General features: G+C 48.4%; 1 protein-coding gene across 1 annotated transcript in view; it reads left to right on the top strand.

Annotated features, from left to right (window-relative positions):
- The window catches only part of Adcy1 (adenylate cyclase 1), a 115,550-nt gene that overhangs the window by 25,393 nt on the left and 74,485 nt on the right, over positions 1-15,672 (top strand). Inside the window, exons 3-4 of the mRNA XM_087909178.1 lie at positions 4,057-4,175; positions 13,196-13,307. Of these exons, the coding sequence (XP_087765304.1) occupies positions 4,057-4,175; positions 13,196-13,307 (231 nt within the window). The remainder of the gene's footprint in view (positions 1-4,056; positions 4,176-13,195; positions 13,308-15,672) is intronic.

Genomic DNA, 15,672 nt, shown 5'->3' on the forward strand with positions numbered 1-15,672 from the left:
GCAGCCATTAAGTGCCAACAGTCCCTCAGGCTAAGGGTGGGACTTAGGCCCCTCTTCCATCCATGCTGGGATTTGGGGTGGCTTGATCTGTCTAGGTCTTGTGTATGCAGTCATAGCCCCTGTGTGTCCATGTGTGTAACACCTTCTCATGTTCAGAAAACACGATTTCTCTGCCGTCTTCCACTCCCTTTGGTTCTGCTGTCTTTCTGCCTCCTCTTGATGATCACCCCCAACTTGAGAGGAAGAGGGGTGATATAGTTGTCTCATTTAGGGCCGAGAATTTTGCAGTCTCTTAGTCTTGCATGCTGACCAGTTATGAATCTCTGCAATAATAACCATATGCTGGAAAGACAGGCTTCTGGGGTGAAGGCTGAGAGATGCAGTAATCTATGAGTATGAAGATAAGTACTTAGGGGGCAGTTTAATTCTATTTTCATTTAGCAAATATCAATAAGTTCTACCCTAGAGACTGTGATCTATTAGTCACAGATTCTTGGCCTACTTAATGGTACCAGATATGAGTTTTGTCTTGTGAAGCAGGACTCCACTCCAAGCCAAAAAAAAAAAAAAAAAAAAAAAAAAAAAGGGGTTGGTTACTCCCAGGACATTCATGCCACTCTTGAACCAGTGGGCATGTCTTGCCAGGCCAGTCATCATTGTATCTTTCAGGACTCAAAGCTGGGTAAGATTGTCTTTCTCCCCTGGCAGCATGGAGGATGAAGCTTTCATTTCAGAAATGTATTGATTTCTCCATGTTCTGTGACTCAAGTGTGTGCAGTCTTCAGCAATGGGGTGCCACCATCAAGTTCTGGAGGCTAACCAAAAACAAGAGCATTAGCCTATAATGCTCTTGGGGGCATCTATGGAACCTCATTGTCCCCAAAAGGAGGTATCCTAGAGCTGGCAATGGGCTTTTTATTGGACAGCCTATGATGTATTTTCTCCTTGTTATGGGGAACTCCCTTTAACCTATTCTTGTATGTGTGGATATTTTAGGAAACTCCTACAGAGTACGGTTCCCTATGGCTTTTTCAAAGGGCTTTCCTGTTAGTTATATCTCCCTAGACTCCCTTGTCTCCTGACCCTCCCCCACCCTTTAATTCTTCCTGCTCCATTATTCTCCTTCCTCCCTTTTGCCACCTGAGTTCTCTCCCTTCGCCCTTGAAATCTACCACCGTGGGCCCTTACCATTTTTGTTTTTACTTCTGCAGATATTTCAGTTTAAATACACATATCTAAAGGTTTGCAGCTAGCATCTCCATAGGAGAGAGAACATATGGCATTTGCCTTTCTGAGTCTCTGTTCCTTCGCTCTGAGTGGTTATTTCCAGCTCCATAGATTTGTCTGAGAAGTTCGTAATTTCATTTTTCTTTACAGCTGAATAGCATTCCATGTGTATCTGTGTGGCATTTCCATCCTCCATTCACTAGTTGACAGGAATCCGGCCTTTCCGTTTCCTGTCTCTTGGGAATGCAGCAACAGTGAGCATGGGTGGGTAAGTGTCTTTGTAGAGAAGAGACCCGGGAGTTGTCTAACTAGATCATATGATAGACCAATTTTTAACATTTTGAGGAACATCCACACTGATTTCCACAGCGGCTGCATTAGTCTGTGCTCCACCAGTTTGTGTTCTAAAGTTTTTATTCTGAGTCAGAATTAGATCTTCTTGTCCACATCTAGCTGCTTGGGAGGCTGGAAAACCCTGGCAGCCAAAAATCTTGATGAAAATAATGCTAACAGCGGAGCAGGTGTAACGGGCCAATCAAATGACCACCGACTGCCAAAATTACCCCTTGCAGCCACCATGCCGTGGCTCAGCTTCCCTTTTGAAGGGTTTCACGATTCCATGCTAGAGGCTGTGTGCCGGTTCCAGCAGCTTTTCTCTCTTCCTTCCCTCTTGTTGGCACCTGTGGCCCTAGTCCACCCAGTTCCCTGGAGGGCGGTATCCCCCTGTCTGACTGCTCCAGTCCTTCAGCCTGCAACTCTGTTTGCTTGTACTGAAGGCAACTGCAGGCAGCATAGCAATGGTCTAAGGCCTCCCTGTGGGTTTGTGGTGATAGTATTGTGGGACTTTCGGGGGGGTGGGGTGGGAGAAGGTTAGCTGTAAAAGAAGGAGTGAATGTGAGCAAGCAGCCCGCCTCTGCGTCAGCAGCTCAAGGAGCCCCCGTTTCCTCCATGCCTCTGGGGTGCCCTTTTTGGTAGCCTTTCCCGTGGCCTTCTGAGTGTGCCGGTATCTTTGTGTTCCCACTTGGCCTGTGCTTTTGGATCTCATGGCTGTAACATTCTTCGGAAGCTCCAAGGTTGGTGCATTGTTCGTTTCTGACCTATCAGTGAATACGGCCCCCAGAGGTTCCTTTCAGCCCAGCCCAGTTGGTGACTGGCAGCTGCCCACCTTCGAGGGCCTCATCTTTGGCTGCATCCCTAGAGGGCTGTAGTGTAGGAAGGGACCTGACGACTCCTTCGTCATGCTCTGCCTTCTGTTCCCTAAGCAAGACGCCTTTCTGTCCCTGAGAGTGGCCTGGGCAGTGTCCTCTTTCTTTGTGATCCAACTTGTAAACAGGTGATCCTGCCTTCTCCAGCCTACCTGTCTATGTCTGGGTCCATCAGCAAGGAGATGCATGGGAACTGGCGTGGGGCTGGTGTGGGTAGGTTTCTACACAACACTAGACCGTGCTTATACATGTGACGTTGGGGCAGGACCCTGGTGGCTTCCCTCCGATGCACAGATTAGCCCTGATCATCCTCCAGTGATGCACCTGGCTTTCTTCCTTTCGCCTAACATAAGCTTGCTTGTATTAGCAGCTTTCCGGGGTTTTCCCAGTATACCCATTGTGCTCCGTATTCATAGGATGAGCTTGCAAATTCAATACTGTCCATTGTGTGCAGTTAGGGCGGAACTCTTACATTACTTCCTGGAATCTTTAGGCTCTCGGAGACTGTGGCTGCCTCTTAGCTATTGCCCTGATAGTCTCTGTGGACACAGAGGCTTAGGTCCTTGAGAAAGTCACCAGGGTTGCAGTTGCCTATAGTCAGAGACCATAGGCCATGGTCCACGACAGACTCAGAGATTGGCAGAGAAGGAATGCACCCCATGACATGACTGCTGAAGCTTCCCAGAAGGAGGATGGCCAGGACACTGGGCCAGACAGGATGAGTCGAGCATGGGGGGGAGGGGGTCTGCGGAAAAGCCTGCAGCCAGTCAGAGCAGGGATTGAGCCTCCTCCCTCAACCTTGTCTTCCACAGTCAATAGATTGTTCTTCCCCATTCTTGTGATTTAAAGATCATTTTTGGCCTTCCTTTGCAAGGCAACATGGGACAGGGCATGAGAGGCCTGAGCGAAAAGGGGGGCCCTTCCACTTCAGATCCAGCACACAGCAGCACAGGCCTGGCAGGTCAGAACAAACTGGGGCTGAGATCAGGGAAGGTCACATCTGGAAGATGAGAGACAGAGGCCAGCTCGCAGACAGGAATCTGAAGCCAGGGAGGGTGCCGGTGGGTTCACCAGGGTGCTTCGTCCCTTCAAAACAAACCATATGCTTTTTCTTTTCTCTTGGGGAAAGAAAGAAAATGTTTACCCTACACAGATAAGGAGGCATGAGAAGACAATGGCCAAGAGAAGGGGGTCAGCTTGTCCCTGAGGCTGTATCTTCCTGTAACAAGGGGTCAGACTCAATATAGACCAGTCTTAAGGACTATTTCTGGATCTTGTTGGACCAGTAGAGGGAAGGGAGGGGGACCTAGCAGGCCCTTGGTTAAGAGACAGACAGTGCTCAGAGTATAGGCTGGAGGAGGTCTGTAAGCATGTCTGTGAGGTAAGGCCCACCTATGCTGGGTTAGGCTTCTGGAGCCAATTGCTTGCTCAGCGGTAATCCATGTTTGAGTATCAGTCCATGGGGCTCCAGGGTCTGGGCAGTGCCTGCAGGCCTGGGCATGTGCTGGCTTATCTGAGGCAGGGTCTGTAGACCCCCACCACCACCCCCTAACAGCGTCTCTCCTGGGCCAGCAGGAATGGGGGATGTCCTTGCTGTCTAACAAATGATGTTTCTCCTACTCAGGAGCGGCTGCTTATGAGCCTCTTGCCCCGGAATGTCGCCATGGAGATGAAGGAAGACTTCCTGAAGCCCCCTGAGAGGATTTTCCACAAGATTTACATCCAGAGGCACGACAACGTGAGGTAGGGATGGCACGCTGTACTGGGAGGGTGATAAGGTGTGTTTGGGGAGGGATAGAGGAGCTGGGAAGTGGATGAAGAGGTGGGGAGGAAGGGGGGAGGGCAGAGGCACTAGAATATCTCTGTAGTTTAGGGGGAGAGAAGCGGTATGGTGGAGAAGCGATGGGTGGGTGTCCAGCAAGGAAGCTGGTCCCATGAAGAGGAGGCTGTGGCTTCTTAGGTGGCACATGCCAGTTCTCTTTCACGTTTCTTCTGCCAGTACTCACACTTCCCACGTTGACAGGGAGACAGAACTTTGTCCAAAGAATGGGTTTTTTTTTTTAATTGTGAACTGGGGATTCTCTGTTTCCAAATCATGGTGGAGTGTTTCTCGAGATGGGAGTCTTACCCTTCCCCTTTCTCCTTCTCATCACCCCTAGGAGGTCGGAGGTCTTGTTTGTATTTTACAGGAAAGGAACCCGAGCCTTCCATGTGAACCAGTGTGTGATACGTTGGCTGAAGTTTGCTTGCTTGCTTAGAGAGATTCTGTTGAAGCTGTCTGTCTTAAAGTGTTGTACCGTCTTTTCAACATACTTTGGATGACAGTTTAATGCACTTAGAATGGCTGAGCTGTCACCTGTGTGGGATTGTCACCGTGTGAGTGGCACTCAGGAGATGGGGTGGACACAAAGCACTTTCTCTTCAGTTCCTCTGTGCTCTTCTGGGTTTTGGTGCCCTTGAAGGCACAAAACCATGCTGAAAAACTCTCTTACGTTGGGGAGCACAGGCTGGCTCATCCCAGATTAGTTAAGGCTTGTGAATGCATCAAGGTATGGAGCGCCTGTGGCTAATCAGCTCACAGCTCTTTCTCTGTGCACACCTGTGAATTCTTTCACTCCCTGTTGTAGTGCACACGGCTTCCTAGGGACGAGTGCCTTCCTCCCTCCGCAGAGGAGGATGCTGAAGTGGTGTGCAATGGGGGCCCAGCTGTTTGGAGAGTAGCCACAGAGCCAGCACGTGGACTCTGATGGCCCCAGAATTAGGGCTCAGACGCTCCTTGCTCAGTTCCTGGCTGTTTGCTATCCTCTCCCTCCCGTGAGCAGCTGGCATCACTGCCTGCCTTGTGGGAATCAGGAAATTGAGATTCAGCCATGTGAAACGAATGTGCAGGATGCCCTGGGCAGGGGGTGGAGGGCTGGACGCAGGATTAGCTGCCATTCACATTTGATGTACTTCCCTTATCGCACCTGCTGCTCCTTGTTAGCGGGAAGGGACGTAATCCAGTACCCCAGCTGCTAGCCCTGGAGGCGCGCCGGCCACCAGAGCGTTTCAGCGAGAACCCGGAGGGCGTACTGTAGGAGGGTGTCACAGCTGAGAGCCTTCTGGTAACTCGAGGGAGTAGGCAACATTAGCCTTCTGCTTGCTCAACAGAGCAGAGAGATACACAAATACACAACCTAGCTCTGCAGCCTCCCGTGTCTTAGTTAAGTGTCTATGACTGTGATAAACCCCATGCCCGAAAGCTAGTTGTGGAGGACAGGGTTTGTTTGGCTTACACCTCCACATTGTAATTCATCACTGAAGGAAGTCAGGGCGGGGAGCTGATGCCGAGGCCGTGGAGGGGCGCTGCTTACTGGCCTGCTCCCCATGACTTGCTCAACCTGCTTTCTTAAAGAACCCAAGACCATAACCCAAGAGTGGCTTTACCCATGAAGGGTTGGACCTTCCCCTTTAATCACTAATTAAGAAAATGCCCTACAGGCATGCCTATAGCCCCATCTTATTGGGAGCATTTTCTCAGTTGAGGTTCCCTCCGCTCAGATGGCATTAGCTTGGGTCAAGTTGACATAAAACTGTCTTTTGTTTTTGTTTTATTTAGAAAAACTGTCTTTTTTCATTTTACATACCAATCCCAGTTCCCACTCCCTCCCTTTCTCCCATTCCCTCTACCTTTCCCCCCACTTTACTGCCCCCCCATCCACTCCTCAGAGAGGGTAAGGCACATTGCTTTAAGGAAGGACCAAGGCCCTCTCTACTATATTTAGGCTGAGCAAGGTATTCTTCCAAAGAGAATGGGTTCCAAAAGACAGTACAAGCAGTAGGGATAAATCCTGGTCCCACTGCCAGCGTCCCAAAGTCTGCCCCAACCATACAACTGACACCCACATTCAGAGGGACTAGTTTGGTTTTTTGCTGGTTCCTTCTCTGTCCGGCCAGAGTTGGTGAGCTCCCATTAGCTCAGGTAGACTGTTTCAGTGGGTGTGCCTCCCATCATGGTCTTGACCTCTTTGGTCATATTCTCACTCCTCCCACTTTTAGACTGGACTTTGGGAGCTCAGCCCAGTGCTCTGCTGTGGGTCTCTGCCTTTGCTTCCATCAGTTGCTGGATGAAGGTTCTATGGTGATATTTAGGATAGTCATCAATCTGACTACAGGGCAAGGCCAGTTCAGAAACCCTCTCCACTACTGCTTAGGGTCTTATCTGGGCTCATCCTTGTGGTTTCCTGGGAATTTTCTCTAGTGCCAGGTTTCTTGCTAGCCCCATAATGGCTCCCTCAATCAAGATATCTCTTTCCTTGTTCTCCATCTCTGTCCTTCCCCCATCTTGACTATCCTGTTCCCTCAAGTTTTCCTCCACTCTCCCCTTCTCCTCTCCACACACTGAGAGGGAGAGAATTCACTGGGGTGACCAGTTCCCCAGCTGCTCTGGGACTGCCCAAACAACCAACATCTGCAGTTCAGTCCTGAATTTCCAAAAAGTCTGACATAGTCTTGGTTCGCTGGGAAAACAGAGGTGGAGTTGAGCTGGAGAATACCGCAGCTCTCACGCGTGTGTGCCCTGCTCAGGACAGAGTGGACCGGCGGGACCCACAGCTGCCCACTGGGGACACAGAGAGCTGATAAATGGCCTCAGCGTCTTGACTCGAATAAGTGACGTGGTTGCTCTCTTCTGTGAGACTGTTCTCTAAAGGCTGGGAAAGAAGAGCGCCCCAAACAAAGGAGGAAGGTAGACCTGCAGACACAGATCTGAGAAAATGCACTTACATGGGTTGCTTCACTAGAGAATAAAAATAGCTCTCATGAACATAGAAAAGAATTGTGCATGAGCAAAATGAGAATTTCATCAGGGAAATAGAAGCATCAAGGAGTACAAAGTCAGAAAACGTAAGACCGTAGCGACCGAATATAAAATTCCCTAGAGGAGAATAGGGACTCAGGCAGAAATAAAAGATCGGTGAACTGGAAGACAGGTCCCTGGGAAGTCCCAGGCAGAGGGTCAGAAAGAGAAAAGAGAACGGGAAGGAATGGAGGAAGGTTAAGGGGACTTGAGACGTCAGCATTGGGCACATCATAGGGACTGCCGAAGGAGAGGAGGGGACCAAAGCTTTTGTTGTTCGTTCTTTTTCTTTCTCCCCTCGCTATTTTTAGACAGGGTTTCTCTGTGTAGCCCTGGTTTTCCTTGAAATCAGATTAAAGGTTTGTGTCCACCACCTTCTGGACCATAAAGCTTTTAGAAAATCTTTTCTGATAGACATGTGGAGACAGAACTGGGCTTCCAGAAATAGAAAACATACGTGACACCGAATAACATGAACTTAAAGAAATTTACGTGATAAAATTCTATACGGTTGAGACAAGTGAGAATTTTGAAAACAGCAGCAGAAAGTGCCTTCCTGTGAGTAACAGAATTCCCATCAGGTTGTCCGTGGATCTTTAGGCAGAAACCGTGCAGGGCAGAGAGCGTAAGTGACATATCCCAAATATTTAAAGCACACGACAGAAACTCCATACACCAGAGGTGCTGCACCTGACACATCCTTCTGCAGGCCCCCAGTAACATGTGGTAGGCAGGTAAACATGTGACAACAGGTAAACAAATGTGAAAAATTTAAAAGTCAGAAGTTTTTAAATAACTTAATGGGAAAATAATATACGATTACAAGTACATGTAAACTGTGGTGAGCAGATTATGGAAGAGAAAAGTTAAAAGTCAGAAGTTTTTAAATAACTTAATGGGAAAATAATATACGATACAAATACGTGTAAACTGTGGTGAGCAGATTATGGAAGAGGTGTTAAAATGTACATTTTCTTCTGTGTGACTGAATAGCAGTATGCTATCAAGAAGTTAACCGAAACAAGAAAGAGAAAATAATCACGGCATTCCAATCCAACAAACAGCAGCTGAGCACATAAGAAAATGCAAACAAAAGATCCACAGGCCCAAGAGGCAGTGTGAGCCATAAAGGCAGTGTGAGCCCTTTTCCATCAATATTCTACATGTAGGTGGGGTAAAATCCCCCATCACTCAAAAGACAGAATGGCTGAATGGGAACGTGTGTCAAACAGACACAAGTCAAACCAGTGGCCGAGCAGTCTCACCATACCTCGTGTGCAGGAAGCTTGCTTTATGAGGACGCACCTCCAGCTGGAGGGGAAGAGGTGGAGAAGGGCATCCATGTGAACGAGAACCAGGGGAGAGCAAGGGTGGCCTTGCCCTCATCGGCTCAAGTGCTCTCATGCCAACATGGTCAGAAGAGATGGCATTTCATCATGGTTGAGGAGGCAGTTAACAATGACAGTCATAAAAACACACACCCAACACAAGAACACTGAAATATGCAAAGCAAGCATCCGTAGACCTGAAAGGGGAGTTGTCCATCAAATCAATAGTAATCCACTTTCTCCGATGGTGAGCAGAGCGTTCAGACAGAAGGGTAAAGAGAGAGAGGAAGACGATGTAGACAAAACAGACCGGACCATCCCACTCAGCAGTATAATCTATATTCTTCTCAAGTGCCTGTGGGTTTTTCTCTATCACAGAATACACAAGGTCATGTAAAAAATCCCAATAAATTAAAGAAGAGTAAATCATACTATATTTTCCGATCTAAAAGCACTGGATTCTTTGACTACAAATTATACTGCAAAGCTGTTATGATTGAAACAGTATGGCATGAAAGCAGAAACTTAGACAGGATGGAATAGAATAAGGAATCCAGATGACGTGTACCCAACCTGTCCTCAAGAGTGACAAATGTGAAATAAGGGAAGGGTTATCTTCAGTAGATAATGCTACTGAAAGCCAAACATCCACACACAGAGCAAGGAAATTGGACTTTTATCTGATACCATATACAAAATCAACTAAAATTGATTATAACCTGAAATGTATAAAATCCTAGAAAGAAAAATGGGCTAAGTGCTATGACATTGTTTTTGGCAATGATTTCATAGCAGCAAGAGCAGGAGTAACTGGAATTAGATCCAGCTTGGTGATTCATCAAACTCCGGCAATCACCCAGGAGTGTGTCCTCGGGAGAAACCGCTGGGCATCAAGACTGGGACTCTGTGGCTTCAGCACCTGTCCCCTGCTCCTTCTCCTTAGCTCCACAGCCTCTGAGGCTGAGAATGTGCCCCTTCAAATCTCTGCTGTCAGACTTGTCAGGGTTTGCTGACCTGGGAATTCCCTGGGAAGCCCTCTCGTTGGCCTTTGCCAGCAGCCCTGACTCTGCCCCGCCTCGGCTACAGCCTCAGCCTCTCAGCACTTTTGTTGGAAAGGCCGGGGTGATCCTTCGGCCTTGCTGCGGTGCACTGAGGCAGGCAGCAATGTGACTGGAAACAATGAAAGGGACAGCTGGGCACCGAATGAACATGGGGTCCTGTGCAAAGGTCTAGACACAGATGTGGGAATCTCAGAAGACCAAGCCTATGCAGAATTAGTTCGCAGATTAGAAGAGCATCCATACCAGTTGTAACTGGGGCCCTCAGATGGGGAATGGTGAGACTCATTTCTAGAGTTGCTGTCTTGTGCTCTCAAATATATTGGATATGCTGCAAAAAGAATGTATGGCTCATACATGAGCAAAACAAGCAGTCAGCAGAAACCGGCCCCAAGGAAGCCTAGACACTGAGATTCTTAGACGAGCATCTGAAGTCAGCGATTTTAAATGTGTTCAAGGAACAAACTGTCTGTGCAATTAAAGGAAGCCATGGCGATGTTTCCTCACCAAACAGAGGATACCAATAGTGCAGACTTTTTAAAAATAACCAAATCAAATAGAACTTCTAAATTTAAGACACACAAGTGAAGTGAAAATTTTCTGGAGGGCTTCAGCGGCTGACTTGCGCAGGCAGCGGGAGAACAAGAGAACTTAATGGCAGAGCCAGAAGTGTCAGGCAGCAGGAGGGTGGGGACAATGGAGAAACAGGAAGGGTTTCAGAGCGCTGTGAGGTGCTATCAAGGTTATCAGCACACACGCGTTGAGATTCCCTAGACAAGGGAAGAAGACAGGACCTTTGAGAAAAACAATGACTAAAAATATTCCTTAAAACAACAACAACACCTCCTACACACCATATTCATCTATTTATCCCAGAAACTTGATGTGTTTGAAAGTAGATAAACTCAGAGACCCACACCAAGGCAGATCCTGGTCAAAGTGATGACAGTCAGGGATACAGGCAGAATCTGAAGGCAGCAGGAGAGAAAGGGCTATCTAGAATGGTCTTGAGTGAGGTGATGCCCGGTTTATGGAGATGAGGGCCAGAAGCCCGCAGAAAGGTATGTTCAATGGCTGGAGTAAAAAGGGAAGAATTCTGTGTCCTCCAGGACACGGGAACAGCAGCACTGCCCCTCCACTGGAGCCCCATTCACTCCGTGGCTCCTTAGCGTCCTGCTCTCTTCTTGCCAGGCAAAGCTGGTCCGCTCATAGCTGGCAGTACGGGCTCCTCACCATCTCCTTGTCTCTCTGCACCACAGATAAATGCAATGCCTTGACATATTTCAAATGTCCCCTTCCCCTGGCCAGAAAGATTCCTGAGAGCACAGATACTTATTGGAATCTTCTGTTTATGGTCCATCCCAAGCACCTGTCCAGCCTAGCTAGCCCTTGGTGGGCAGCCGGCAAGTAAATGACACTTCAGATGATGGTGAACGGGTGACCAGGAGGAAACAGCCGTTTTCCAGGCACAGCAGGACTGATTCCCAATTGAACTCAGACTGTGACACCACAGCAAGACCTGCACAGGTTCAAGCCACACAAAATCCCAGCAGGGGGAGGGGAAGTGGACATGAGAGAAAATCAGTTTTCCTCAGTGGAGCGCCCAGCCTCGTGCCTGGAAGTAGTTGGCCAACACAAAATAGACTCCATGTTTTGTTTTGTTTTATTTTTTTTTGATTTTTTGTGTGTGTGTGTGTGTGTGTGTGTGTGTGTGTATGCGTGTATGCATTAGTGCTTGAATTTTTTTTTTAAAAAAAATTGGTTTGGTTTTAGTTTTGGGTTTTGCATTCTTTTTTGTTTTTTAAAGAGAGAGAAGGGCCATGAAGTTAGGTAGATGGGTTGGAGGAGAAGCTTGGAGAGGGGAAAGAATATGATTAAAATATATTGTATGAAAAAATTTAAAAACAGAATAAAAATATTGTACATGGTTATGGACATGTGGACACTCATTTCCGTATCGCAGATGAGAAGTGGGCATGAGGAAGGGCAGACAGTCTCCTCGCTGTAGCTGGTGGAGTGAGGCTGTCCTGCCAGAGCCCAGGGCTAACCCCTGCTCCCCTCTGGTACTGTCCAGCTTGGCTTATCTTTGGCGACACCCTCTGTTGTCCACAAGAATGCTCATTTCTTTTTGTCTGACATTTGTGGCTCCCTCAGAGGGGTGCAGGGGGGTGGAACATCTCGTTTCCTGAAATTATGGGCAAGCTCAGAATACTTGAGCAGCATATTTAAAGACAGACCTTAAAGCTAAACAGTGTTTAAAGACAAACAATATATGATTTTTCATCTTTTATATATTTGCAGAATATGTTTTAGTTTTGAAAGAGAAAATAATAGGAAATACCTTTTAGAATCTTATCTTCTGTAGAAAATTGAACAGATGCAATGTTCTAGAGACTGACCCAAGTTCTGCAATTAATAGACCCCTAATACTTGGGGGGTGTCATGTGGGACTATGACCCTTCAACACCAGTGGTTCTCAACTTTCCAAATGCTGCAACCCTTTGATATATACCCTTTTTCATGTATGGTGGCCCCAACCATAAAATAATTTTCATTGCTACTTCATAACTGTAATTTTGCTACTGTTATGAATCGTAATGTAAATATCCGTATTTCTGATGGTCTTAGGTGAGCCCTGTGAAAGGGCTATTTGACCCCCTCCCTGCCACCACCAAGGAGTCACAACTCACAGGTTAAGAACCACTGCTCTACCCACTGATTTAGGGCTTTGGCTCTGACACTCTGATGGGCACATGCATCCAGGTAGCAGAAGGGGAAGAAGATGGTTGGTGGGAAGGAACCATTCCTTTCTTAAAAGCAAGGCACTCTAATTCCTGCCCCTGATCCCATTGTAGATGCCCATGTGAGCTCCCTGGGAAGGGAGCTGGTCTATTGGGAAGCTAGTAAGAGCTGCCTATGTGGGGTGAGGGATCAGCATGAGGGATAGCAAGCTCAAGTGGCCCAGCAACTAATTCCTCTGTGACCAAGAGGTGTGCCTTGCAGCTGTCCTAAGCCTAGGTCCTCTTGCCTATAAGAGAAAGAAGAAGTGCTGTGGGATAATACTCTTGTACACTATAAAGGTTTGTTATTCATATTGGTTTAATAAAACATAGATTGGCCAGTAGACAGGCAGGAAGTATAGGCAGGGCAACCAGATTAGGAGAATTCTGGGGAGAGGAAAGACACAGTTGGAAGCCACACACAGAGGAAACAAGATGAGAATGCCTTCCTTAGAAAAGGTACCAAGCCATGTGGCTGAACATAGATAAGAATTATGGGTTAATTTAAGTTGTAAGAGCTAGTTAGTAATAAGCCTGAGCAATAGGCCAAACGGTTTATAACTAATATAAACCTCTGCATGTTTATTTGGGAATGAATGACTGTGGGGTCTGGCAGGATAGAAACTTCCATGTACAAGGAAGTCTACAAGTCAGCTTTGAGGGGTAAGCAAGGGTATAGATGGAAAAGGCTATGCAACTCTTAGCTCATGATTTCCTAAGTGACGAAGAAGAGGTGACCTCGATCCCCTTCTTCTTGCAGCATCCTGTTTGCAGACATCGTGGGGTTCACAGGCCTGGCATCCCAGTGCACGGCCCAGGAGTTGGTGAAACTGCTCAACGAACTCTTCGGCAAGTTCGACGAGTTAGCCACGGTAAGCACCGCGTTTGCTCTTGTTCTCTTGATTAAGCCAGAGCACTTCTAAGGTGGTGCTCTGCCCAGCCAGCCTCTGTATCTGCAGTATAGGGGCCTCACTGGTCAGTGGTTCTGCGTTATGTTTAAATTCAGCACCTGCACTTCACACGCTCCACTGGCTCCTTCGAAGAGGCATCCCAATGGAACCGTGTCCTGCAGGCTGCACTTGGCCCTGGCCAGCCTGGCACTGTGCACCTGGGACGATCACAGCCCTCTCTCTACCTGTGCCTCTTCTGGGCTGGCCTTGCTTTGGTGTTGCCCTCTTTCTGAGCTGGAAAATGCCAGCTCCATCTTCCCCCAGTCCCTGCTGAAGCCCCTGCTCCTGGTGATTCTACTGCAGACTCCCCCCTTCCCAGCCCCCACTGGTGCCAGAAATGTTGGGGATGCTCACCAGGCTTCCTGCTGGAATTCTTAACATTTGGCACTTGTGGTAGGTAAGTGTTGCTGAAGGGTGGCACTCTGTCCGTAGGCTCCGTGTCTCTGTGTGAGAGCCCAGTTTATGGTCTTAGGAGTCCTTTGCACTTCTGGAACTTTACCATATAGGCTGAAATCCCCATAGCTCACCCGTCTTGTAGATCTACAATGATTCTGGCTCCCAGTCTGTGTAGGCGGGGGCAGCTTCCACAGCGCACCAGCTATACCTGAGGAGGACTGGGAACCACTGACAGTGGGAGAAAGGGAGCAGAAGGCAGAGGTGGTAACACTTGGGCCTGTAATTTACTGGGGTGCTACTGCCTGTCTTACATCCTAACCATCTTTACCCTTCAAGGTGATGAAGGGGTTTGTGGTGTGGAGTCACATTCTCTTTATCCCAGCCTTTGCCCGGGTGGGGGTGTGGGTGCTGGGAAACTGAGGGACATGGGCAGCCATTTCCTCAGTGAAAGTGGCAGGGAAGGGTTTCTTAGTAAAGTGAGTTGGGCAGCCAGGGCTGGCAGGTCTTGTCAGAGTGGGGTGCAGTGCAGGCTGGGTAAGGAGACTCAGTGGGCATGGGTTAGGTCATTGACAGACACCAGAGAGCAGGTTTAATGTTTGACTGCAGGTGGAGCAGCCCCAAGCGGGGCAGAGATGAGATTAAGGTGGGATGGGTGGCAGCCAGGATTTTACACAGTACTCCCTTATCTTAGTTATGGACGCCATTGTTGTAGTGAACACCAGAACCTAAAGCAAATTGGGGAAGTCAGGGCAGGAACTCACAGCAAGACAGGAACCTAGAGGCAGGAATTGATGCTGAGGACATGGAGAGGTGTTGCTTACTGGCTTACTCCTTATGACTTGCTCAGTCTGTTTTCTTATAGAACAATGAACTATTATTAGTCCAGGGATGGCCCCACCCACAATGGCCCCATTAATCACTAATTAAAAAAATGTCCTACAGCCCCATCTTATGGAGGCATTTTCTCAACTGAGGCTCTCTCCTCTCAGATGACTTTACCTTGTGTCAAGTTGACAGGAAATTATCCCCATGCCCCCTTTATGAGTCTCATGGAATGTTGTTGGAGTGGACATCTCGGAATTGGGTGGTGAAGTTGCTGTCTATCTAAAGATCTTCTGGGAAAGCCCCTCCTGGGGTACCCAAGGACATCCTAGTCAGGGTGCTGTAGGACCCCTAACTGGGAAAGGCTTGTCCTCTGTCTGCTATTTTTGTTGGGCACTGGGTGGCCTGTCTGTGAGGCCTCTGCAGCCTTCTCTTATTGCCCCTGGGTCCTGTCCCTCTGAGTGTGGCTGTGCCTGCCCTCATGTGAGCTTCCCTTGCTCTCTGAGGTGAGTCCCTGTATCTTGCTGTGGTGTAAAGGATTTCTGGTCCCACATGATGGGGGGCTGCTGTGCGGAGAGGAGAGCAGGTGGCACCGACAGCGTGCAGCCCACTAAGGCGAGGGTGGTTCTGCAGCCATTCTGCGTCTGGGTCAGAAAGCACATTTTGACAAGGCGCGGGGTAGCTCTGAGGAGACTGCAGCCCCGAGTGTAGCCAGTGGTATTCCTAGGTCTGTCCCTGACTTCTCCTCTGTACTAGGGAGCTCATTCTTCAGAGGCTTCTGAACAGAGAATCAAAGTTGACCCTACCAGGGCCCCCCTTTTTTCCTTTCTTGTGCCCTGAGTTTTGTGCTGCTTAAAAGTTGTTTTGTGTGTGTTTGGGGGGGTGGGTCCCCCATCCCCATCATGCAGTTGATCCAGGAAGTCCCGAGGCCAGCACCATCCCCAGAGGAGCCTCTTTCAGTCAGCTCCAGGTGTCTGCTCCCTCACTTAGCGACTTCCCAGAACTTGTGTAATCTCCGACAAGGCACCTGCCTTGTGTCCCCTGCCTTCGATGGCGCCTATAGAAGTTG

This window comes from Myodes glareolus, chromosome 8, assembly GCF_982192425.1.
Source record: "Myodes glareolus chromosome 8, mMyoGla1.1, whole genome shotgun sequence".
In the NCBI taxonomy this organism is placed as follows: Eukaryota; Metazoa; Chordata; class Mammalia; order Rodentia; family Cricetidae; genus Myodes; species Myodes glareolus.